Here is a 27,621-nt window from a genome sequence, read left to right as displayed (position 1 = left end):
ACATTGAGTGAAGTCTCCACATCTGTGTTGAATTAGCTGTACTCACTGCAAACCCCTGCAGCAAGGCCAAATTCTTCACTGATTCTGCTAAGACCTCGACACTTCGCCAAGTTTTTCAGAACGAGCTTCACGACTCATGCTGACACAAGCAGTTTCTCCTACATTACTCCTGATCCTTCAGAACCTTTTTCTTATGAGGTTTAGAGCTGAATCAGACACGAGCATTCCCCAAACTACTACATGAAGTTTCAACAAGCTTTTTCGAACGTCATTAAGATTTCCCTACACTGGAACCGAGAAATTCAGCCCAAACTATCAAAAGCAGTCCAGATAATCGTTCCTTTCTCACCAAAACTTTGCTAAACAGTCGTGTGGTGAGATGTTCTCCTGGTTCTCCTCACTTCAGCTGATATTAAGTGTTGCACATGGATGATCTTGGACTTCAGTTATAGAACCATAGTGCTACAGATTCTTATTCTCAGGCTGCTTTTAGACCAAGTGTGAAACTCGGTAGTGCTGTAAATAAGAATAGACTGTTTTGTTTTCAGTTCCGTGTGCTTACGTGGTTTCACGGTTGAGCTGTTGTTGTTCCTAGATGTTTTCACTTCACAAAAACAGCTCTTACAATTCTGTGACACTAAAGCCACTGATCTTTTATTATCTATCGTGACAGGATGGCTTTTGACTTGTACGCACCAGTTAGCAACAGGTTTGTTTAAAATATCTAAACCTGCTATTAATATTATGAACATTTATATGAAGGTCATAGCCATGCATGGAACATGGGGGTGTTGTGGTATTCTACCATTCTAAAACATTTCTACTATATCAAAAACTAATAAGAAACACTACATCAATACATTAGGGGGGGCATTTTGAGCATATCCAAATATTGGGGGCGGATTTTGCCCCCCACTATATATATATATTAGTTCAGTTAATCAAATACTGAAGCCATTAGATTTAATTCCCATTAGAAAATGTATAATATAAATAATTAATTAATCAGTAGATATGGAGGGCGTGTGTGTCTTCTGTCAAGGTTTATCAAGCATGTATTTAATTTATAAAGGGTGCAAATCTTGTTACCTCTAATTAAATGATTTGCAAGCAGGCGTCATACAATCACTATATTTATGCTGCAGCTAGTTATTAAGTATTATGTTTGCTCAGCATCTACCCAGTGTTTACTGCCTCAAACCCTCTGTTATTACATCTCCTCGAACCAATAATCTGAACAAACGGGAAACACAAGAACAGCAAGAGATCACGCTGAATTTTCCTCGTCAGCCGAGAGCTGAAATCTGAAGCTACAGTAATCTGAGGATTAATGAGGCCGGACAGCTGAAGCCTGGAAAAATGTGGCCTCGCTCAGATATTTTTAACTCTTTTTTTACTGTTCCTTGGTTTGTTTATAAGTTTACATGATAATCTGTTGGGTCAGAAGTACACGCACGGCAATTAAGATGATTTATTTACTGGTTGAAAGTTAAAAACATCGTTCGTCTCGTGACCTCCTGACTGCGCGGCGCTTCTTTCTGGCACGGCGTCCTTCCAGCCCACGGCGAAGACTGTGGACAAAGTCGACCGTGTTCCAGCAGCAGACGTGTAATTCGGTGATTCTTGGATTACATCTGATCTGGACACAGCAAATCAAACAGGCACAGAGAAGTCACCAGGTACAGCCGTTTGTAATTATTTACACGGTATCAGAAGGCTGTGCTACAAGTTAAAATGCAGTACAGAACTTTCTAATGCAGTTTCAGAACTTTTCTTGGCTCGAGCAGGACAAAACCACAGACCGCTCTAACACTGGAGGAGACGTTTAAAGTGTAAACAGTGAAATTTATTGTCTGTTTTAGGTCACATGAGCTTTACGTCCTTGAGTTGTACTCGCTCTGCTGCTCTCCGGCTACAAGGAAAAGCTGAGAACAATAATTATGCGACAGGGAACGTTGTGCCTTCACCGGTCATAATGGGAATTGCGTAAGCTCCAGATTGTCAGCCTAACATCTGAGAAGGAAGAAAGGAAGTAAAGTTCGCACTAAATTAACCGTCCATTCAAATACAGTCTGTCTAAACCTGTTTTATACATAATGGCCCAAAGTATTTTAAATAAAAAGGTTCAGGTTTTGCTAACAGCTGAATAAAATCAACTATATAAAATAAAATATAAGCTTTCAGCTTTGTAGCAACAGTTTCATGAATTGGAACTGCATCTCAGGTCTAATAATTCAGGTCTAATTTTGGATCCGCGGTCCCTCTGACTAACGTATTATTGTTTTATTAGCGCTCGGTTATTTCAGAGCACATTATACGTTTATTGCTCTGTGATTAACACTGTGAACGTTTCCTGGAGCAGCAGCTTCTCGTTTCTGTCCGATAATCCCGTGAAAGTGTGACCATGTTCCTCTAGAGACCGAAAAGCCCCACGCTGTGACCCCACGCTTGCTGCCAAAACAAACAGGCCGGGTATTAGCTAAACATTCTCGCAGAAGGAAAGAAAAACCAGACAGAAGCTCTTATAGCACAGAGAGGTAAATCACGCCGATCAGCCTCGTCATGTACCATAAATACACCAGACTCAACAGTGGCTCAGATCTTCAGATACGGGGGGTCTCAGGATGATCGTCTGGTAATTTATATGGTATAAAAGCACTCGGGTGCATTAAATACCAGCAGTGGCAAAATAAATGTGCTAATCTGGGATCGACCTGCTGTGTTTGTTTAGAAATTTCCTGGAGATGTGGTTTAAAGCGAATAAATCTGCCGAACTCACATGATGCAAGCGTGCCAACATGGATCAGAATCCCAAAGGAATGTTGCTAACACCACATGGAATCCATGCTCAAAAATAATTAAGAGCCATTATGAGAGCAAAGAAGGTCACAGCATCACTACGGTGCTCCTAACAAAGAGACCAATGAGGGAATTTAATTATATAACACAAATAATATGCTTTTTACATTGTGGCAACAGTTTGGGGATGGTCCCCGGGCACAGAGTAAGGGCCATAAAGATATGGTTGGAGAGGTTTGTTGTGAAAAATCTCCAGCGTCCTGCACAAAGCCCTGACCTCATGAACCAGAACATGAACATGAGCGCCCAGCAAAGCAAATGCTGCCATCCTTTGACTGAATGGGCACAAATTCCCACACCCAGACACACTTCAAAGTCTTGTAAGAAGCTTCTCAGAAGAGCGTTTTGCTGTTCATTTTTGAAATGGGACGTCCAAGAAGCTCATGGTCTGGCGTCCAAATACTTTTGGTCATGCAGTGTAAAATAAATAATTAGCAATGTAATAGTGCTCGGTTATTGAACATGATCTAATCTACTCTACTAGTAATCAAGAGGCTGCTGGTGCCAGGTTGCCACTGTGGGCCCTTAAGCATGGTCCTGACCCCTCATTCGCTCTGATTGTGTTTGTTTACAATGTTTAATGTTTGGATAAAAGCGTTCATGATGCAATAAATGTAAAACACATACACTGATTACTCAGACATCGTGTGATCCGTTTATTTAAGTTTCTCAAGCTGCAGAGGCAGAAATCCAGGACGTGGAGACCTGATCCAATCCCACGTCATTTTAACTGAAGGGACGTAAAGGGACGCACGATTTTAACGTGCATTCGAGGGGTTCGATCGTCGTCCTCGGTCGTTTTATACCCTGTCCTCTCTCAGAGCTTCTGCACAAAGCACCACCAGATGACTGAGACTGAGGAGGCTTCTCGTTAACGTTTACGAGAGGAGAAAGCTCTGCCAAACACCGCTGGAGCCCAAAACGGCTGCACTGACTCATGGGAGATAAAGCTAAGGCTGGAATTAGACACAGACTGGCGTACAGATACTGTATGGACTGGTGCTGATGGGTTTACAGATGGATCCTCATCGCCATCATAGATGTTATTTTGAAATCTGTTTAGATAAATTCAACTTAAGGGAGACAGTGTATGGCCAAAATTAAGTGGACACCCTTTATTATTATTGTCCTTTCCTGCTCCTGCATGGCTGTGGAATTGGGCACAGAGTAAGATCCATAAACACAAGGTTCGGAGTGAAGGATCCCGCTAAGAGCTCCTTTGGGATGAAACTGGATTGCAAGTCGTGCCTCAGTATAATATATTAAAGCGTCTCTTTCTTTAGGACTGTAGTTTCTTTTTCCCAAAATCTATTTTTCTAAAACAGAAAATGAGCTCGAGGTGACCACGGTCTTGTACAAACACACACACACACACACACACACACACACACACACACACACACCCAGTAACCGGTGTGTTTACATTCGCTCTTACACAACAGAACACGACACTTCAGAACCAGAGCGTGTTTTTTGATTGTGATCAGACTCTCCATACTTCATCAGTACTGTCGGGACAATAGAATCTTTCTAATAACTGAAAGGACTGAAAAGCCCATGGCTCTTTCTGTTTTTTTATGACAGACTCGTTAAACGAACAATGCTTGTGTCAGAAGAGGTAAACCTGCAGTTTGCATCCAGTTGCTCAGATGCAAATTTGAAATTTGCACATAAGAAAATCTGTCTGAAAACACGAGGCATTCAAATCAGGAGTGAAAGCTACACGGGCACGAGAGGAAAACCAGCGTGGTGTCAGACTGTAGAAGGAATTCACACACATTACAGATACTGGGATCAATCCGGGGGGAAACAAACCGCAAGGCTCAGGGTACAACACACGGTACGTGTTACTGTTTGTAAAGAGCTCGGCGTGTCTCTAAACGAGCAGAAGGTGGATTGGCTACTCGAATTTACCAGAATATGATTGAGTGATCGATGCCTCTGATCGATGTAGCCTGACTTTAAGATCCAGGGTGTTTGCTGGTACTCTGGACGCCCAGTTAAACAGAAATGGATAAATATTCACATGGACCAGAAGCTCTGTAGATTTCTTACACTCACTAGACGATGGTTTGATATCAGCAGGTACTGATGAGCAGGAGGTGAACATTTACAACCTGTTAAAACCTGAAAACAAAAGCTGGGAGGAAATAAAACAAAAGCAACAACAACGACGAAGAATCATAAAGCGATTTAATTCATTAAGGTAACGATTGCATCCATCCAGCATTACAACATGAGAAACAAAATCAGAAATCAAAGAATCAAAGAAGTTTCAAGACAAATGGAACAATTATGTGCTGAAAACAAGAAGAAGAAAAGCTCAGAACACAATAAAGGCAGAGATTTGTGTGTAAAAGATGAAACCCTGAAACTACACGCTGGCTCTGATCAATGACCGTCCTAACTAAAAGGGAATTTCAGCAACCTGGTGCGACAGGAGGAAGGATGTTTCAGGAGGTACCGGTGAACTTTCACTTCCGAGTGCAGATGAAATCACGAGGGTTTGGGGTTTCGTTTTGGCTCATGTTCAGATGAATGATTTATATATCATTCTGTAGGTTCAGTACTCAGCTGGAACAGCTGGAAAAGGACTCAGATTCCACACGTTTAAACGTTCATGCTCACCACACTGCAATTCGAGCTGGATGAGGAACGAGTGCAGACGGGAAGGAGCAGAACTCGGGTTCTAGTTCAAGTTCCTTCTGTAGCCAATTGAAAGACGAGCAGAGTTTGAAGTGTTATGAAGCCCAGACTTAACAACCAATCACATAAAATCACCTGGAACTGTAATGTGATCACGCTAACCTGTGAGATTATAAAATTGTGAGAAATTTCTCAAATAACTTTTATTTACACACAAATTCTGTGATTCTTGTGCTCGGATTCACAAATTTCCTGCAAAAAATTAAACCAAACCTGAACTGGAATGTCTGGTACCAGAAAGGTTATTTTCTTATTTGCATTTTACCCTTTTCCTCCCAATTTAGTCATCTCCAAACCCCTGTTTACAACAGACCACTCCCTGACTGAGAGACTACCACGCACCCCGTCTGGCGAGTCCTGTCGCTGGACGCTTCTCTTTACCCATCACAGAAAAGTCTCAGAGAGAGCAGCACCGCGTACAGAGAGCTTCATTCGACCTCCCTCCCTTCCTCAGGCACTGCCAAGTGTTTCTGGTTACTCGATAGGTGAGATTTGAGCACAAAAGCTAGATCAAAAGTGCTGTTCCAGATGTATTAAAAAGCTCTGGTGCTGTGTGCAGTGGACAAAACGCTGAGGCCTATCTGTAATCGAGTCACGCTGTGAATTTCTATGACGTGTCCAATAACGAGGCACCTCCAGGTTTTGGTTTAATAAAGAGAAGTGAAAGCGGGTTTGTAGTTCTCCATTTTCATGCCCTCTGATAACAAACCAGCGCATAAAGAAATAAAAGTGAACCTGCGAAAAAGTGAAACCGCTGACGGCTTTCTTCCCTCCCACGTTACAGCCACGACTAAACACAACCAAGCCCACGTGGAACATCTCACCGTACATCATGAATCCTTAACCAGCGACACCGAGATGATTGTTTGAAGAAGTAGCTACAGATTAATAAGAAGTTATAATTCTGTTATTATGATCATTTCTGATTTCTGAGGATTTTCTGTGACTTGATCTGATATTTGAATATTGCACATCAGTGTGCTGACGGTTTACTTTAAACATTAAAAGAACTTAAAGAAAACGTGATGGGATTTGCGAATAATGTGTATAGTTATATATGACAATAAAGGTCTTTAGTCCAAAGCTTGCTTAGTCGGCGTAAGGGATTTTACGGCTGTAAAAGGACTCCAAAAGTATAAAACCTTCATGTGAAATGACTTATTGGAAGATATTTTAGATGTTTATGCGCTCGAGTGGCACTGGAATAAATTCCGCTAGCCCACTAGGCCCGAGATCCAGTCCAGGGTTCAAATCCCCAGCGATGCGAGCATCTACATACAGACACGACTGGATATGTCTGGGGAGGCGCGATGGATTGGAACCCTAGGATTGCACCCAGTGGTTCCGGGGAACTGGACCTGCTGCAACCCTGACCAGGATAAAAAAGCAATAGTAAAACATGAAAATTAAATAATAAATGATTAGGACGGTACAGTACAGTAAATCATGCAGCCAAGTGATCTATCTGGACCAATCACAGACAACCTTGGTGCTAATGAGTTCTGCTAGAACCACATTCGGACTCTTCTGCCACAAACATCGTCATTTTGCTTTGGTTAGTCTTTTCTGTATGAAGTAAACCGCCTGCTTTAACACATGATAAATGTATGATGATTTATTTCTCTACCTAGCTGAACATACTGCTTCCTTCAAACATGAAGCCATCACATCTTTCCCAACTATGACTTCTGCAAAGCTGCTGAACACTAGTTTCCTCCTTTTGTGCCCTTTAAAACGGGCTAATTTTACTCCTCTAAACTACCGGTCACAGATGGCTGAGGTATTATTAGGAACTAAATCATGATGTCTTAATAAAGAAGGAAAGATTTACTCGTGGCCACTAAGAAGGCTTGATTATTATTAATTTTATTTAGCTCCTGTTCTGTATTAAAGCTTTTCTGTATGTTTTGAACAGAAATGATGTGGTGGCACTCGTGTCACTGGTCTGCTGATTGTTCCATAAGCGCTTTGGAAACCTCACCCACCCCGTTCTAAGCCTCTTTTTGGTCACACGTAGAGTTTGTATGAGCACCGGCGATACATTCAACTAAACAAAGTGTGCACAGTGAGTGTGAGGAAATCATTTTTGGTTTATGATCATAACAATGGAATAATAATAATAATAATAAGTGTTCATTTATATAAAAGTTTGACTTTACATTAACCATCGCTAGTTTGAAGCCGTTTCTTCATGTGAACCGAGTGTAGTGCTCGGCGTGAAGCGATACGTCGCTTTTTGCTTCGTCGTCACGTTCGTGAACAGGCCTCACACCTCATAACAAGCTCCAAAATCAGTCACAAAACCCCTCTGTGAGTGCGGCCTGAACATCAGCGTCCGTTCTCTCCACTTTCGTTCTGTAAGAGTAACGTCCACCGACTGGGGCTCAAGTGCTTCTGGCTCCGTCCCTAGCAGCAGTCTCTAAGGCAAACTGGACAAAAGAAATCACAACGACGTGCAAATATCCAGATTTACACGTCCATCCCGACTGTGCAAAGATGGCAAATCAGATTCAAAAGTACTAAAAATCTTCAAAAATATAGAATTCATCTTTTTTTTTGTGGAAAATATCAAGAAAAAAAACAAAAACAATCCACTGCATATTCTTTAACATCAAGGCACGTTTGGTTACTGCATCAAGTCTTCCTGATAAACTCTCCACTTCTCAGTCTGCTTCAGTTTAAACGCTTCATTTGGGTGGTTTGCCGATGTCCACCGTGATTTTGGTGAACAGCTGATCCTTCTCCACTCGCACCACGCTGTAGGATAACGTGTTTATCCCGTCTTTGTTCATGGTGTCTCTGGTGTGAGCTATTCGGTCAAACCTGCGGCCGGAAACAACACCACAAACCCACGATTAAGCAAGATTAATAAAGTTTTTAACTCCTAAACAAAAGGATTCAGAACGATAAAATTACACCTAAAGTTTAAATGACGGTCTTTAACCTTACAAATACTGTGAACAATAAATCTGGATTTTATTAAACATGCTGCACTTCACACGTGCCTCACGCTTCTTCCTGTATGCAGTCAATTCACATACGCACCTTATCCACTTATAAATAACCTCTATTGCACAATTTATTTTTTTACTGCTGTACAGTTTATTCAATATTGTTTATATATAGTGTTCATTTATCTATTATTTAATTACATGTATATATGTTGACACCTGCACCAAAAGAAATTCCTTGTACATCTGGTACTTGGCAAATAATAAAGATTCTGATTCTTTATTTTCTGGGTGGTTTTCGGTTCATCTGACACATTTCCGCTCAATGCAATTGACCGTTCAGGATTTTTTCCCCAACCTTGGCATGAGACCACTGTTCCATAAAGTTTCGAATAGGTGCAGTCTATTATTATGGACACAGAGAAGCAACAGAGCTTAGAACTGTGAACTGAACTCAACAGGAGAGATTTGATTCATACAGGTTGGTCTACAGATGGTCGACAAACAGCCAGACCATAGGGAGGTGCACTCTCAGTGCAGGTCCTAAGTCTGGATAAAGTAAGGAGGGGTGCGTCAGGAAAAAAAACTGTGCCAGATCAGGAATGTGAACCAGAATGATCCATAAATACAAAAGTAGGCTAAAAATAAATAAAAATGCACCATAAAAAATATGCAAAATTAAACAGAAATAAGCTGTATACCAATGTTCAGTCATACACACAGTGTTTAGCTTTTAAAAGAAAAACTTCATTAGTGTGACTTGAAAGTATAAATCTAAATAAATCTATACTCTATGTGGCCAAATGTATAAGAACAAGGAGCAACACTATGGAGTTACCTTCCCTATTGCAGCAATAACAGTCTTCACACCTCTGGGGGGTGTTTATAGACCTTTGTAGACCTCACTCTGTGTCCACACAATTCGCACAAAGCATATAATTTACTTTAAATCTTAAAATTAAAACAACTTTTAGCAAAGGGTGCAGCTAAACCTCCTGAGCTTTAATCTGAAGGGGGTGTCCATACACTTCTGGTGGTGCAGTGTTAATGTTTTAAAATCATTTAAGTCAGTATTGCTAACATTTAAATTAAAAACAAGACATTTATGGAACTTTACACTGTAAACTTTACGTAAACTTTACACTCTTTATCTAGAATAACGATCAGACAATGGTTTTTTTCCCCCTTTTAAATCGATAGTGGTCAAAGGTTCATGAAGACGTCCGTCCCGTCACAACCACACTGCCCACGAGCTGGATGAACCTTTGTGCTCGGTTATTTACTTTACATGATTAGACGGGGTCAGGGCTGCGTTCGGAGGAGAACTGGGCAGCGTGCTGATAAGAGCCGTGTGTTCTTACCTCTGGGGATTGGGTTCGTTCTGTCTGTCCCGATCGTGCCGGATCATCCGACATTTTCCAATCGCGCCGTTCGGTCTGGATATGGACATGCCCTTGGAACTGAGCCTGGGAAAACACAACACACGGATTTCTCTTCAGTATGTTTCATCCTCTGTGTGTGTGTGCAGAGATTCACCTCTATTACTTCATATATCTATAGAATCTTTACACCCTGTACACTGCAGATCATTACAGATCGTCTGCAAAAAGCAGTGCATTTAATTAAAGGTGAGGTCACTGCACTGTACCAAGTTTGGCAATGGTTGCAATATGGTGGAAATGTCTTTATTAAGTAAAAATGAATAAAAATAGCTAATAACCAAGATGCTTGAAGTAAATTTAAAATGTATATTTAAATTAATTGACTCTAATGTAATTTAGTCATTATTTACTTCATCTACAACTACAGCTTTAATTCCACTATTAGTGCAGCTCACTGTGACCTAAATCACAAGCAGAAATTTAAGTCTGATTTGTTAGTCATCTGAACTATCACAGCACTGGTACATGTTTAGCAGCTCCGGCACAAAATGCTTGGTATTTTTAAAGATATTTTTAGAGACTTCCCTATTTTGAACTGGCAAGGTCGAAGCTACTTCATTATGCAAAAAAGCTTCTACATACAAGGTTTCATTTACTAGTATTTATTAAACGTGCAGCTTTGTACAAACATACAATTTCATATAAAATAGATAATTATAAAATGTAATTTTAAACATTTTAGTTCATACCATGACAGTGCAAAACAGCAAGAGCATGAAAAAACTAACAAACTGTCACATGATCTCGAATGTGATTTGTTGGGCTTCACATGTACAAGAAATGGGAATGTAATAAAATGTGATTAAAAGTTAAATCAAATAAAATAACTGCATAAGATTAAAAAACATGCAAGTTTTAAATGACTCACTACAGTTCATTCATTCAGCTCACAGCTCGCACTGACTTGGCTTAACAGGAATCAAGTGTTCACAGTACATGTTGGAATTCATGTTTCCCTCAATGAACTGCAGCTCCCCAGTGCCAGCAACACTCATGCAGCCCAAGACCATGATGCTACCACCACCATGCTTGACTGTAGGCAAGATACAGTTGTCTTGGTACTTCTCACCAGGGCGCCGCCACACATGCTGGACACCATCTGAGCCAAACGAGTTTATCTTGGTCTCGTCAGACCACAGGGCATTCCAGTAATCCATGTTCGTGGACTGCTTGTCTTCAGCAGACTGTTTGCTGGCTTTCTTGTGCGTCAGCTTCCTTCTGGGATGACGACCATGCAGACCGAGTTGATGCAGTGTGCGGCGTATGGTCTGAGCACTGACAGGCTGACCTCCCACGTCTTCAACCTCTGCAGCAATGCTGGCAGCACTCATGTGTCTATTTTTTAAAGCCAACCTCTGGATATGACGCCGAACACGTGGACTCAACTTCTTTGGTCGACCCTGGCGAAGCCTGTTCCGAGTGGAACCTGTCCTGGTAAACCGCTGTATGACCTTGGCCACCATGCTGTAGCTCAGTTTCAGGGTGTTAGCAATCTTCTTATAGCCTCAGAGAGTTCTTTGCCATGAGGTGCCATGTTGAATATCCAGTGGGCAGTATGAGAGAATTGTACCCAAAACACCAAATTTAACAGCCCTGCTCCCCATTTACACCTGGGACCTTGACACATGACACCAGGGAGGGACAACGACACATTTGGGCACAATTTGGACATGTTCACTGTGGGGTGTACTCACTTATGTTGCCAGCTATTTAGACATTAATGGCTGTGTGTTGAGTTATTTTCAGAAGACAGTAAATCTACACTGCTATACAAGCTGTACACTGACTACTCTAAGTTATATCCAAGTTTCATGTCTATAGTGTTGTCCCATGAAAAGATATAATGAAATATTTGCAAAAATGTGAGGGGTGTACTCACTTTTGTGATACACTGTATGTATATATCGTATACAGTGTGTTATACACTACAGTGTGTGGTATAGAGATGATTATCAGTACTCTGATACTCTCAGACCTGTTGTAGATGTCGTCGTCCTCTCCTCCCCAGCCCCAGTAGTTATTGGGAAAGCCGTTGATCTTCAGGAACTGCTCTTTGCTCATAGAGGAAACGCCACCGAAGTACTGATTATACGGAAGCCTGTGAAGGACAAAAAAGTGTGTGAAGTCTACATATGAAAATCTCATTCTAGCGTCCATCACAAAGAATTATTTATTCATTAAATTTAATCAACTCAATTAATCAATTAAATAATTTAAATGCTTTAGAAATAGCCCTATTTATTTATCTGAAAGAAAAAGAGTCACAGCTATTTATTAAAAGTTGTTGACTGATGCACAAGAAACGCCTCTAATTCTATAAATAAAAGCCACTTCCTGCTTCAAAACCTTTCGCAAAGGAAAAATAATACTCGAAAAAAACATGAAAGCTGTAATAAAGACCCCCTATAGATCAGACATCAGCTGATCCTTCCACGTGCATGCAGTTCGGCCCCGCTAAGCCTCCGTGACGTCGACGGGAAGTGGATCAGCAGTATAACACTGAACGTTAGTTCTGTGAAAGGAAACTGCAGTTTACCATGAGACAGGAAATGTCTGTCAGGGTTTCAGATAGTGGTGTGGTACAGGCTTAGTGTGGGGATACGCCTAAGTGAACAGTACAACAAACATCGATTAGTGAACGTTTTAACTCGTCAGTCTGCTAACTGTGAGTGAGTAAAGTACGAGGCAGCCAAACAGACTCCATCAAGTTATGCGTTTCTTTTTGGTCGGTTGATTAACTGGTTGGAAGTGTAACTAACAATAGCTTGATGATAACCAGTTTTAACTATAGATCAAATTACTAAAATTACTAGAAATCAAATTTCTCTTATATCTGATACATGCTGGTACTTGGCAGTTATATCCTATTTTCTATTATTTTATTCTGGCTATGAATTAAATAACAGATGCAAACACATACAAAATAGTCGGAGTGCTTCACTTAGGTTCTGACTAAGAATAATCTTTGCAGGGAAACCTGTACTGAGTTCTAACATAACGTGGCTGCATAATCCATCTATTCAAACGTATGTAAATGAGGCTAAGCTAGGGGACGGGAGCTCGGCCAGCAGTCTACGTTCCAGACTCTGTCGTTCTGAATAAAAGTCTGTCTTTCTGAAAATATTTACAAACAGTACATGAAGCGTGAAGCTGTGCCATCACAGCCTCGTCTTACATAACCAGCGTTATGAAAATGTGGACTGACGTCGTTCTCTGGGCTGAAGAGCAAATGTGGGCAAATTATAAGCAGATGCTTCAGGAGCTCAGGAGGACGAAGGTTTCTTCACACGGACGAAGGAATGCTGTTTAGATGCCATAAAACAATTACTGACGAAGAGAGAACTTTCTGCCTTCTTTCTTTTTAATTCCACTAACACTACATGGTTAAAAGTATGTGGACACATAAGCATGACCTAGTTGAACATTCCATTAGAAAAACTTAAACATTAATATAGAGTTTAATCATTTGTTGGATCATATAAATTGTTTACAATCAAGCAGATTTTAGTGCATGGTTTCTATTTGCAAATGCCACTTTTGTTATACCTCCCAATGTGGTAAATTCTGCAATTAAACTTACTGTGGTTTTAAATGTGTAGACATCCGTTTTCATAACGTAAGACGACCAGGGTTGTCCAAACTTACTAAATGCTGGGTCTAAAACACTGTGTGCACTCATGTAAAGTGGACACATGCAGCACTAGATAAATGATTCAAATTAGTGCACAGCTTTTGTATCTGAATGCATCTGAGTATTAATATGAGCTTTTAACTTTATACTTCTACAAAATGTAGGTGTTAATGTGGGGTGAATGTTAATGACTGGCGCAGCTCTAGGTGTTAGAGTCACTTCTTAAGGCTTTAAAATGCAAAAAAGACAATGCACGACATGCATGCTGAGAAACACACACACGCACACCTCGCAGCATGTTCGGAACAAATTCAACAGCAAAGCTCCTAATCAGTCTTAAACTGCCTGATCTTTTTATTAAGTCGATATAAAACGTTTATAAATCCAGAGCTAAAACGTTCTCACGTCATTCTCTTTTTTTTTAACCGTCAACTGAAGCACAGAAAGAACGAATCAAGCGCACACACTATGGAAAAATGCAGGTGTTGCTAAGGCACGATGCAAATTAAAGCCCATGAGAAGGTACAGCGACTCCCAGAAGAAAAGGGGGGGAGGTAGAAACTAGAAACAGAAGCAAAAGCAAGAGACCAGTATGCAAAACTTAGCACCAAGGTCTTATTCACTTCGATAGAGCTGCCATGATGTCGGGGGCTTGCTTCTGTTATTATCATGATCCCAAAACAAATAAATAAATAAAAAATAAAGATGAACTGTTGAAACGGCGCAATAAAGTAGGTGAACTATAAGCCTGAGAAGAGAGCTTTTTAGGAAAATCAGGGCCAGGCTGGATTGTTAACATTTTTGCTGATAGTTACATAACAGATGCATTTAAAGGAGCTTTTCTGCTCAGAACAGAACAATACCAGACTGCATTGCTAAGGTTCTGCATTTTAGGTTATTAGAGGATGTGGGGGAAACAATCCGCCTCTCCTGCTGCTGTATATGAGCACAGATGATGCGTATTTGCATATCAGCACATCCAGAACCACCTACCATGTTAGTCAGTACGGTCCTGTTCACGCTAAATAATATAACACCAGACCGGACCTTCACCTCGGGTGCTCTGCAGAACCGGTTCACTTGAGGAGAAGCGAGATCCAGCCGTGCAACGTGAGATCGAAACTATTCTATTCTAGCGTACGTCTGAGAGCCACGGCTACAGTTTCCCCTCTGCTTCAGTTTGAGCAGCGTGTTTTGGATCTGGTAGGAAGCTTTTTCACATTTGCAAATCGAAAGTTACAAGTTACAGAACGTTTCACTTTGCATTCAGTGTTTTACAGGTTCACATTTACATATTAGATCCTACAAAACAAAGCACGCTGGAGTTTCTGCTTCTTCTGTGGTCTGTGCTTATATCTGCAGATCACATCGTAACCACCAGAACCAAACTTCCTCTCCGTGACATACATTACATGGCCTACGTCAATAAGCGTCAGATCCAGGGTTACAGCTCCACGTGTATCTGTGTTTATCTGGATCTTCCTCCCTGTTTCACTTTTAAACTTGTGTTACAGCTCCAGCTTCTGAGAAACGCTGAGAATCAGAATCAGCTTCTCCCAGAGTCTAAAACGCTTCTGGTTCAGAATGAAGCTTAACGTGGTTTAATATAGTAAAAGAAGGAGACAGGAGCACTAAACTTCTCTTCATTATTACTGCTCATAAGTTCCTCCACTAATCACATTCCTCACTCGCTGTTTCACTACAATGAGGCACGTTAAGTCATCGCCTGATATCAAACAGTTCGTCTCATTGGAGGAGCTTTGAAAAGGTCAGCGGCAAACTGGATCATTTGTGTAGGAATTTGTGCCTCTAGGAGCATTTGTGAGGTCATGCACTGACTGACTGGACTGCATATTTCTTTTATATGTTTTTATACAGCTGTTAGCGATGTGTGTGGTCGAATGATGATTTACTGAACTACCATCAAATCTATAAAAATATCATCAGTGTCACAACAGCTCGACTCACAGAAACGTATCACGTGAGAACACTGATACAGCACCGTATACGAATTACCTGAAGCCAAATTTATCCATGGAGACGGAGAGGTGTCTCGGCTGGCTGAAGCACTTGTACGTGTTCCGGTCGTCCATGGGGATGAGGTCCACATCACTGAACACAAAACACTCGTAGTCGTACTCCTTCAGAGCCTCGGCGTAGCCCGCGTTCAGGAGCTTCGCCCGGTTAAACGTTTCGTCTCCTTCCTAGAGAGCAAAGAAAAAAAGAATAAAATCTATATAAACAAATATGTTTAAAAATATTGCACATATATGGTCTATATTCAGGTCAAAACAAGAACCTGATTGGTCGAGCCATGTTCTACAGTCCTGGGTTAAAATAATGTACCAAATTTAAAACCCCTTTCAATAATTCTAATAACCAAATTCTAACAGCCACTGTTTGCTTCGCCTGAATAATGCTCTTAGAATTCTTAGAAAACATTGAAATGTGATATAAAACCCAAACTAATGATAATGATTCCTTTCAGCTGGTCCAGTTAGGGGTCACCAAAGCAGATCTATTGTCCACATATTGAATTTTGCTTCTTGTCATAAACTGCTGTATATATATTTTAAACAACATACTGATAGAGAGAACCGGCACAGACCCAGCACCGATATGTGTGTGTCTCCAATGGGTTGGTTCACGTAACACCGTGCACCTTCAGCCGGGATTTGAACCCTTGGAACTCACTGTTACCAGCGTTACGCCACATTAGCTCACGGGTGGTTAGAAGTAAATCACTGTTGCTCGTTTTATTTGTTTTGTATTATATATGTATGTTTTTAGTTTTACATTAATAAGAAAATTGATGATTATTTCTGTATTATCTGGTGTGAGTTTCCTTTAATGTATTGGGCATGTAAAATAACAATAACTAATATATAAATCTAAACCACCAGTGGATCTGAAGGAAAGAACGTGTCCTGATTACACAGTTTAAATCTGTATGGTTGGTTTGGTGTTGTGGTTTAACGTATCCACTTTAGAATAATATTATAGCAGGACGTATACATGTCCACTCAGTTCCTGCGTTTTTGTAGCTGAACGTTTCTTCCATTGTTGGTATCATTCCAAAATCTTCTCTTTTATATTTGTATCCTGGGCGTTCTGTTGGGCAGTCTTACGAGTTTCACACATCAGCCTTCCTTCCCTTTTTATCAGGAAGGAAAGTGTAAAATAAACACCTGACTCAGCATATTAAATACATGACGTGTTCTCCTTGGGTAAATAATCCGTTTGCTATGGACTGAACAAAGGATCTCGTATAAAACCTGATCGGTAAAGGACAGAAGACCTGTACGCTTTCTCACGTTTCACTTTCCCTGCTGTTTGCTGTTTTTGTATTATTTAACAGTTTTAACCTGGTTGAGATCTGACACACGATGGCACGGCGTCACTGTGGGATCAGCTTTCTGTGTATGGCGCTCGACACAGACACTCAATCAGGCGGTGAACCATATCTGGGTGTGGCTGTTTTCTCAATCCTATGAGTGTTGGTTGACTGTTACTTACACTTCTCTATTATTTGCAGGGTCTGTTACTAAAGCTGAGCACCTCAGTGGTGAGAAACAATCCTAAACGTTGACGGAACCAGACTCAATGGAGCCATCATTCACCCTTCAAGTGTTGAAGCGTTTAAATTTGGGTTTTACTGAGAAAATTCCAGGTATTTAACGGCAGACAATTTGGGTCCAAACAGTGTAAAAAGTGAACTAAAAACTCCCCAAAGCCACAGCGAGTACTCAAGTCGTCTCGGGTTCTCGTTGCAGTTCCATTGACGTGCTTTTAGTTTCGGGGAGGACTGTCTGATGAAAGATGAAACCTTTAAGGCTCAGTCGATCAACGCATCCTTTTTCCGCCGCCCTTATTCAAAGCTTTGAAATTCATTTGTTGGTTTTAGGACGTCCTTTGTCGTTATATATGTATATTTTAGCAACAGTGAGTCGTCAGGTGGGACATACGAGCCTATAAAAACACATTCCATTGATACAATCCACCCACGTATTTACCCAAGATAAATATTTACCCTGCGAGGTCACTGAGGCAAGTTATTCATTTTCCTCCTACACTAATACAGTTACTGCATATGAATACTAAGAGACGACTTTTCCTCTGAATTAGACAGGGCAAACAATAAAAGTTTACCTTTTACAATCACGTCATCAACACACCTAGTCCTACAGTGCAAGCTTTACATCAGCATGACTACAGAGATTTCCAAGAGGCCCATGCTTACTTAATCCCTAAATAATCTACATGATATTTAAGGTACCTGATTCAAACAGAAAGTACAGAAGCTTATTTATTTTTTTAAGTTTTAATGCTATGTTTAACACATATGTGCCATTTAATGGCAAGACAGGTATTATGTTTCTGTCTGCTTATTATATCTTGTCTTTATATATTTTATAGCAACTAAAGAACTATTTAATAACCCGAGTGGACACATAGATTATCAAAACAATCAAATGTTGTAGTTTTTTATGACTAACGTGTAATAATAATAATCATCATCTTTATTTCATGTGTATGACACTTGATCTGAATTGAATTTGTCGTAATAATAAATGTGACCACTAGAACATTACCAATCATTTTAAATGAGCACCTCTACAACCCAGTCTCAACAAAATGTACACCTTATAAACATCACCAAGCTAAAACCCATGTCAGGGCTGTGATTTAAACCCTTCTAATAATACGTTCTTCTAAGCCAGATTTTACCGGAGTCCAGACTGTTGTAGATCTCTAACCAGACCTCCATTCGCTTGTGTCTGTCTGTCAGACCAGCAGATGCACCACATACATAAAAAACCAGCAATACAGGAAAGAATAAAGAGAAGAATAAGAGCGAAAGAGAAACATTACCAGCAGCGATACCCGGCGTCTGATGCAGCCCGCGATTAGCCAGAGAAAGAGCAAGCGGACGTTCTCGTCTCACACTGATGTTAGCACCGGGTGCTGCGAGCCATCATGCAAAATTCGGGCACTCGGACCAGCGAGAGGAAGGAAAGAGGAAAACAGGGGGCAAAGTAGAGAGGAAAAGAAGGAAGGGGCGGCAAAGGGGCAAGAGACAAAATTAGAGAGAAGAGTGAGCAGAGCTGCACAACATTCAAAGAAGAAAGAATTACGTAGAATTAGATGAAGACGTTGACAGCTTTCGCAGCGAACAGGCCCGGAGCGATACACCACAAATAAATCACAGTCGCTAAACAGTCTGATTAATCGTGATGTGGTCAGTCACTGATAAGGTATCACACAGGATTTTAACGTCATGTTTTACACACTTTGGTTCCATTCACGACAGGACAGGTAGTTACTGCTTACACAAGATTCATCAGTTTAATAGTTTAATAAGTTTAATATCAAACAGTCACAGACAATTTTGCATCTCTAATTCACCTCACTTGCAGGTCTTTGGACTGTGGGAGGACACCGGAGCTCCTGGAGGAAACCCACACAAGTCACCTGGGAATCAAACCCAGGACCTTCTTGCTGTAAGGTGACAGTGCTACCCACCGTGCCGTGCGGTCTCCAATATAACAAACTAATCTTACTCATTTAATTAAGCACATTCATATATATTTAAAACACTCTATACAACTGATTAATTAAAACCTGAAATATTGTGAGGTCTGTGTTTAGTTTTTAGTTAAATGGTAAGACAGAATTTGTACATCATTGACGTCTGTTTTTTTTTATATTCTTTGATTGTCAGATGAACTCTTCTCACGTCTCAGCAAACCTTGGTGTGTGAACTCCGTCAGTGCACTGTTTCCTTTCAAATGGAAAATAAGACTATGATATAAAAATCTATTCTTGTAAGCGCAGACCCGCCGCTGAACAAGCGCTAAAGAAACAATCATTTTCATTTACATTTTCAGCATTTAGCAGACGCTTTTATCCAAAGCGACTTACACAATGAGCTGAACACAATGAGCAATTGAGGGTTAAGGGCCTTGCTCAGGGACCCAACAGTGGCAACTTGGTGGTGGCGGGGCTTGAACCGGCAACCTTCTGTTTACTAGTCCAGTACCTTAACCACTGAGCTACCACTGGCCCTCGTTCGAAATGTTTGACGATTCCACCTCGCAATACTTGTTTGGTCTTGATGCCGGAAAGCATTGTGATCATTCCACACGCCTGCATGTTGACTTTTCCATCCCCCTTCTCACTCTTACACCCTTACATATACACTCTCACACACACACACACACACACACACACACACACACACACACACTGTCAACCCCGCCCCCCCCCCCCGCCCCCCCCCCCCGAAAACAGAGGCATTCCAGCCACTCATGCATCTCCAAGTACAACTGAGCAGAAAGTGGTGAGAGAGGAGCTTCCTGGACGACAGGTCATAACTTGATTCCTACTAAATTCATGAGAAAATGTGCTTAATTTCACAGATTGTTAAAGAAAAGAGCCGCATTTTACATTTCAGTTATGAAATTTCACTCATAAATTGAACGATAGAATAAATGAAGCTACGACACACAGCACAGCTCACATTAATAGTTGAATGTAAACCTAAAACATCCAGCGACGGTGCGAGGCTTCATCATCTGTCTCAAAGACAAAAATACTCGTAAGTGTTTTGACCCCCCGAGTCCACAGAATCGGTTGTTAGTTTTCCAAACTCAGTTCCCCCGAGTCGTGTTTTTAGCTGCTTTACACTTTGACATCTTGGACGTTTCGACTAAGCGATTACTAACTGAATCGCCGTAGGATTGCTAGGACGTCTCATAGAGCAGATTGACCAGAAAACGTGAGACACTCAAAAAAACGTTAAATCGCAAAACACAAACATTGAAGCCGCTCGTTTCATGGTCTGTGACACGATTTCCATGACTGTAAATTAGGTCGGGCCTTAATTATAAGCGATGGAAGCGTGAATTCTGCTCTCTATCTGAATATCCTGGAGGAGAAGGTCTGCCCGTTAGTTCATGACCTAACGTTGGGTTATGCAGCAGGACACTGACCGAAACACACAAGCAGATCCACCACTGAATGTCTGAAAAGAAATAAAATGATGGTTTTGAAGCGGCCGAGTCAAATCCTGACTTAAATCTTATTGAGATGCTGTAGGAAGACCTTAAACATGCAGTTTATGCACTAAAACTATTTTATTAAAAGAATTCTGCACAGAAGAATGGAGTAAAACTTCACTCTTGATTCCAGTGACTGCAAAAGGTGGCAGAAGCAGTTATTATACTTAGGGGGCAATTACTTTTCACATGGGTGATATACTGTGGGTTTTAATTAAATCTTTAGCTGTAATAAATGGAACGATGATTTAAAAGCTGCATGTTGTGTTTCCTTGTGTTGTCGTCATCTCATTTTCTAATTAGTTGGAAGATCATTAGCAGTAATAGATGAAAACAAAGGAGCAAATACACAGTATGTTCACAGTACTGCATGAGTAAACGGTGTAAACTGCCTACACGGCTTAAAGAGCAGAGACGTGTTAATGATGGTGATTAGTGTGAACGTGAGTCACTGACTGACTGTACGAGTTTATAAATCCGGTTCTGTTTGCTGATATCAGCCTGTAAAATCAGGTTGAATTCGTATTCGTTGGCACGTGGATCAGAAGACGGTCAGACGACGCAGCTTTAATCGTGGTCCTATTGATATTATACGACATATAAAGACATTCCCTCTGCCTTAGATTATTTTTTACATATTTTTATTATTATTACTACTATTAACTGGTAAATTAGACGAGCAGATAAATGTATTTGCTGCTGATCTTATTTAAAGGATGATAGAAATACAGACTGTAAGATCACAGCACCACAGCCCAGACTTTATAAAAACAACCTTTCACTTTTTGCCCCGATCTACTTCATTTACTGTGTTTGCAGTTAGCACACAGGCACATTTCCAGTGATTTAAACCATTAAAGAAACCCCTTCCATATCAGAGAGACGGGAGGACGGACCTGGTTGATGACGTAGATGCCGTAGTCGAGCTGCTGACGCTGAAGGATAGGGTGCAGGTAATACAGCCAGAACTTGAGGTGCTCGTCTCTCTTTCGGAAGGGGATGATGATGGCAACTTTCTGCAGGGCCACGCAGTCTTTGGGCTTGTAACGTCCACCCTCCTGCAGCGCTGGGTTCTCCTTCCTGACCAGTTCCAGGCTGACTGGAGAGGAGAACTCGACTCGGAGCGCACCCACTGCAACAACACAGAACGATCACGGTCAAGGAATGATTAAAGTAAAGGTTATTCGCACAGTGTAATCAACATGAAAGAGTTAAGCTACTAAACCAGGGCTGACACACTGACTAAAACTTACACACCAACCGGCTTCACACTGACACCAACTTACACACCAACCGGCTTCACACACCAACCGGCTTCACACTGACACCAACTTACACACCAACCGGCTTCACACTGACACCAACTTACACACCAACCGGCTTCACACTGACACCAACTTACACACCAACCGGCTTCACACACCAACCGGCTTCACACTGACACCAACCGGCTTCACACTGACACCAACTTACACACCAACCGGCTTCACACTGACACCAACTTACACACCAACCGGCTTCACACTGACACCAACTTACACACCAACCGGCTTCACACTGACACCAACTTACACACCAACCGGCTTCACACTGACACCAACCGGCTTCACACTGACACCAACTTACACACCAACCGGCTTCACACTGACACCAACTTACACACCAACCGGCTTCACACTGACACCAACTTACACACCAACCGGCTTCACACTGACACCAACTTAAACACCAACCGGCTTCACACTGACACCAACCGGCTTCACACTGACACCAACTTAAACACCAACCGGCTTCACACTGACACCAACCGGCTTCACACACCAACCGGCTTCACACACCAACCGGCTTCACACACCAAAGGGCTTCACACACCAACCGGCTTCACACTGACACCAACCGGCTTCACACTGACACCAACCGGCTTCACACACCAACCGGCTTCACACACCAACCGGCTTCACACACCAAACGGCTTCACACTGACACCAACTTACACACCAACCGGCTTCACACACCAACCGGCTTCACACTGATACCAACTTACACACCAACCGGCTTCACACTGATACCAACTTACACACCAACCGGCTTCACACTGATACCAACTTACACACCAACCGGCTTCACACACCAACCGGCTTCACACACCAACCGGCTTCACACACCAAAGGGCTTCACACTGATACCAACTTACACACCAACCGGCTTCACACACCAACCGGCTTCACACTGACACCAACTTACACACCAACCGGCTTCACACTGATACCAACTTACACACCAACCGGCTTCACACTGATACCAACTTACACACCAACCGGCTTCACACACCAACCGGCTTCACACACCAACCGGCTTCACACACCAAAGGGCATCACACTGACACCAACTTACACACCAACCGGCTTCACACTGATACCAACTTACACACCAACCGGCTTCACACTGATACCAACTTACACACCAACCGGCTTCACACACCAACCGGCTTCACACACCAAACGGCTTCACACTGACACCAACTTACACACCAACCGGCTTCACACTGATACCAACTTACACACCAACCGGCTTCACACACCAACCGGCTTCACACACCAACCGGCTTCACACACCAAAGGGCATCACACTGACACCAACTTACACACCAACCGGCTTCACACTGATACCAACTTACACACCAACCGGCTTCACACTGATACCAACTTACACACCAACCGGCTTCACACTGATACCAACTTACACACCAACCGGCTTCACACACCAACCGGCTTCACACACCAACCGGCTTCACACACCAAAGGGCTTCACACTGATACCAACTTACACACCAACCGGCTTCACACACCAACCGGCTTCACACACCAACCGGCTTCACACTGACACCAACTTACACACCAACCGGCTTCACACACAGACCGGCTGCATCACGTCTCATTTTGATGAGGAATAGTTCCAGTGTTCAGAATTGAAAGAATATAAACACACAGAGCTGGTGTGCCACACTGAGAATTAGACATTAACTTAAATGACATTTTTAACCGAAGCAACATCTTTGTGGTTTATCGGTTGAACAGTTAATCATTAGCATCTCTCAATGAAATGCAGTCGAGTTGAGTTATGCGACCAGACCTAGAAAAGCTGAAGCCAGATGGATAATAACAGTCACTGTTTGTAATACTAAATTATTTTAAATATACATCTATAGACTTTTAATGTGCAGCATCAGTCATTTTGTGACCAGCACATTGTTCAGCACATGATTCATATCCAAGTCTGTTCCAGTCACTAAACACGACTGTGACTTTTTATTTGCATTAGATGTGGTTACACTTTGATGATATTATAAATACTGTTTCTATGTTAAAATACACAAGTCCAAAGGAATAAAATTCAAAGTATATTTCTCTGTTGTTGTTCTTGCGGTAATTCTAATATTTCACGCTGCTTTATTAGTTGACAAAAATCTTTGCAAGCAAACAACCAGCAAAACAAGCCTGATGTTGGAAAGAATGATGGAAGCTCTTGGATGGAATGATTTTTACATCCACACATGGTTTTCTTTCTGCTGTTGGCCGTGATTACAAGCCTTTGGCACTCGGGGTTTGTTTTTGGTTCTACTGTTTATTACACACAATTGCAGTTTAGCACAACACACAGCGAGTTGGACTTTGGCTGAGAAAGGAAAAGGAGCTGAAAGGCTTGTTAAGATAATGCGGTGGAAAAACACAAGCTTTCCTTACGCCTCCTAATTTAGACTTAGTTTAGACCACAAACCTCATACTGGCCTACACACAAACTCGTCCGGAAAAAAAAAAGGACCCCGGAAACATAAAATCTGACCGGACTGAGTGGATCATTCACAGACGTGCAGCTGCACAAACATGAAGTTTAACAGCACCAGGAAAATGCTGAGCGTAATCTGTCAGGGACACGACACCACACATCATGATACACAGGAGATTACACAGAGGATCACGTGTACGGCTGGTGCGCTGGGCCGCTTTTCAGCCTGGTAAGTCCTTCAGGGAAAAACAACACTTCATTCTATAATTATATTAATAATTATATTGGCACAACGGCTAAGCCAAACATCACACACGCTTTTTAAATAGAATCAAATCAGTCTAGAGAATCCATCAGGCTGTATGTAAGACACTCCACAATTTATGACGGACACGACAGATCTGATTCTGTAGCCTGGTTTATATTTCTGTAAAGGAAATGCGGTTGAAAACCAGAACAGCAGGAAGTTCCTCAGATGTAGGTCAAACAGGCAGCGTTTAAGGAAATAAAGGCATTTATTTTAATTTCTGAATATTTCTCAGATTTGCATGCAGGGTGAGAAAGAGAGGACTGTGACAAGATAAGCCGGGCCGTAACCCAACCCTCCAATTCACGGCTTAATCCCAGAATAAATATGGACAAAAACATGGGCAGTTGTAGCCTAGTGGTTAAGGTACTGGACTAGTAATCAAAATGCCCTTGACCCTCAATTGCTTAGACAATATACTGTCACAGTACTGTAAGTTGCTTTGGATAAAAGCATCTGTTTAACGCTTAAAATATAAATGTAAATCTGTATAAAATTGGATGTGACATCTCAACAATTCATTAACTTGAACACATAACCCAAGCAGGGCCACACCGGGCACAAGGCCGGTCATATTTATGCAGATCTCAGCAGTGGTGGGCTTCCATACTGGACCGCTGAGCCACCCGAGTGTAACACTTCACAAGACGGTCGTCTCACTATGGTTAAACCTCACTAAAGCATCTCGGACCACCTCCTCACGCGACTCAAACGGAAGACAGCGACCCACCCACATAGCACTTAGTCAACAGCATGTAAAAATAGTAATAACACATTGGTGCGGGATTTAAATGCTCATTTGATTATTCCACAGCAGCAGCATTTAGAGATCTTCATAACCTTTACAAACAACTTTGTCAAACGTCCAGAACGCTCAAGTTTAAGAGAACTTCTCACTTAAAGTAGGGGTGGCCGGGAGAACTCAGCACCCAAAGCCTCTCCAGTGTCGTGATCGATCTATACAACAGATAATCTAATGTTTACATTTTGCAGCCTTATATACATCTTACATACTGAATAAGATTTACATTTGCAGCATTTGTCCAAAGCGACTTACATTTATCACTGAAAACAGTTCAAGCAATTGAAGGTTAAGGGCCTTGCTCAGGGGCCCAACAGTGGCAAATTAGTGACTAATTAGGGCTTAAACAGGCAACCATCTGATTACTAGTCCAGTACCATAACCACTGAGCTATCACTGCCCTGAACCTGTCTTAAGCTGGATGAAGTTGTTCTGTTACTCTGTTTGGGCGGCACTGTGGCTCGGTGGGTAGCGCCGTCGCCTCACAGCAAGAAGGTCCTGGGTTCGATCCCCATGCGGGCGGAGCGGTCCGGTCCGGGTCCTTTCTGTGCGGAGTTTGCATGTTCTCCCCGTGTCTGCGTCGGGTTAATTGGAGACACTGAATTGCCCTGTAGGTGAATGTGTGTGTGTGTGTGTATGTGCGCCCCGTCCAGGGTGTTACTGTGTGCCTTGCGCCCATCGAAAAGCTGGGATAGGCTCCAGCACCCCCCCCCCACCCCCCCGCGACCCTGTTTGGATAAGCGGTTAAGACAGTGAGTGAGTGTTATCCTGTTTGTTGTGCCTAAAGCAAAGTTTCACCAGGCTGTCGTTTATCCCAAAACAAGTCACGATGATTCAGTCCGTTTCACAATGACCACTTTGCTCGCACCACCCGCTGGAACACGCACCTCTGTGGTAAACGGAACGCCTCGTGAGGAAAGAATTGTGGTAAACGGAACGCCTCGTGAGGAAAGAATTGGATGCCTGTCTAACTCCTCTCAGACCGCCTGGTTCATTTTTAAGCCGAGAACGTTTCTCCGGGACGTGTTCTTTCATAAGACGTTTTGCATAACGTGTTTTTGTTTGCATGTTACCGCTTTTATATCTCAAAATCTGTTCTGCTTTGCATTTCTAACAAACGATTAAAGCTTTTCTTTACGGCCCGCACTGACTCTGGTGCCCGATGACTTTGCCAGCCTCTGACGTCTGTCTATTCCTTCAGGAAATTAATCTGAAAGCAGACGGTACTTCGGCTCTTCTGATTCACTCTCTGCCTTTAACTCGTTCTATAAACACAGCATTCTACATGTCAATCAGTTAGTACATTGTCCTTATGAATCCATACAAATAAAGGGGAAGTAAAGGTTAGCTCAAAATCCTACTCATAAGCTATTAACTGCTAAGAATCAACATTGTGCCTAAGAATCCCCACAGGTCTTGTATATTTTCCGATGGAAACATTAAACTCTAGGATATCATTGTGCACATCAACAGTTCTGAACCCAAATGATGAGAAGACAGCAGTAACACAGCAGCATTATAACATGAGATGAAAGGACATGTCGTACCCAGTAGACGTGATGGATCAGGGCATTTCTCAAGCGCTTTCTCGGTCACATTCCTGTACTTTACTGTAGGTGAAGTCTTTAACTCTTCAGTGACGACGCTGACCTCTTCTTTGAGCTTCCTCTGGATCTGAAGCGTCTGCTGCGGATTCTGGACGAACGTTGGCCTCGAGTCCAGCGATCTGACATAATAAAGTACGGTCACAAAAATATGGAGGAAGCACAGCAGAAGGACCAGGGTGCAGGTCCTGTGGAGGAAGCTAAAGTTCACAGTCGTGTCAGGCATTTTAGAAAAAAAAAAAAGAAAAAAAAAAAGTCAATCCTCCTGGACCGAAGAGTCAACCGAACTGACCGTGGTTATGACGTAGGAAAACGAAGTGACGTCAGAATTGCTTACAGCTACCTACAGCTTTTGTGATTTATTACCCGCATTGCAAGGTACATTAGGTCTAGATTGTGTAAAAAGACGTAAAGTGTGTTTTAATAAAGATTATTCTCATATTAAATCATTAAATAAACTTAAATAAACTACTTA

At 41.9% G+C, this 27,621-nt stretch overlaps 1 protein-coding gene across 2 annotated transcripts; it reads right to left on the bottom strand.

Moving 5' to 3' along the window:
• Positions 1 to 1,444: 1,444 nt before the first annotated feature.
• On the bottom strand, positions 1,445 to 27,621 carry b4galt1l (DP-Gal:betaGlcNAc beta 1,4- galactosyltransferase, polypeptide 1, like). Of its 2 annotated transcripts, none has more exons than XM_063018398.1 (6): positions 27,090 to 27,621; positions 21,544 to 21,779; positions 15,606 to 15,793; positions 11,934 to 12,056; positions 9,878 to 9,982; positions 1,445 to 1,639 (listed from the first exon to the last, which is right to left on the bottom strand). In XM_063018398.1, the coding sequence occupies exons 1-6, from the start codon at positions 27,370 to 27,372 to the stop codon at positions 1,462 to 1,464; spliced, it is 1,113 nt and encodes a 370-aa protein (XP_062874468.1). In that variant the 5' UTR covers positions 27,373 to 27,621; the 3' UTR covers positions 1,445 to 1,461. The 2 variants fall into 2 exon arrangements, with proteins under 2 accessions (XP_062874468.1, XP_062874469.1); XM_063018399.1 differs by lacking the exon at positions 1,445 to 1,639 and adding an exon at positions 5,036 to 8,388 and having other exon boundaries at positions 27,090 to 27,619.

Source organism: Trichomycterus rosablanca, chromosome 22, assembly GCF_030014385.1.
Source record: "Trichomycterus rosablanca isolate fTriRos1 chromosome 22, fTriRos1.hap1, whole genome shotgun sequence".
Taxonomy (NCBI): domain Eukaryota; kingdom Metazoa; phylum Chordata; class Actinopteri; order Siluriformes; family Trichomycteridae; genus Trichomycterus; species Trichomycterus rosablanca.
Note: the sequence above shows the minus strand (reverse complement) of the source record. Positions and strands in the feature narration are given on the sequence as shown.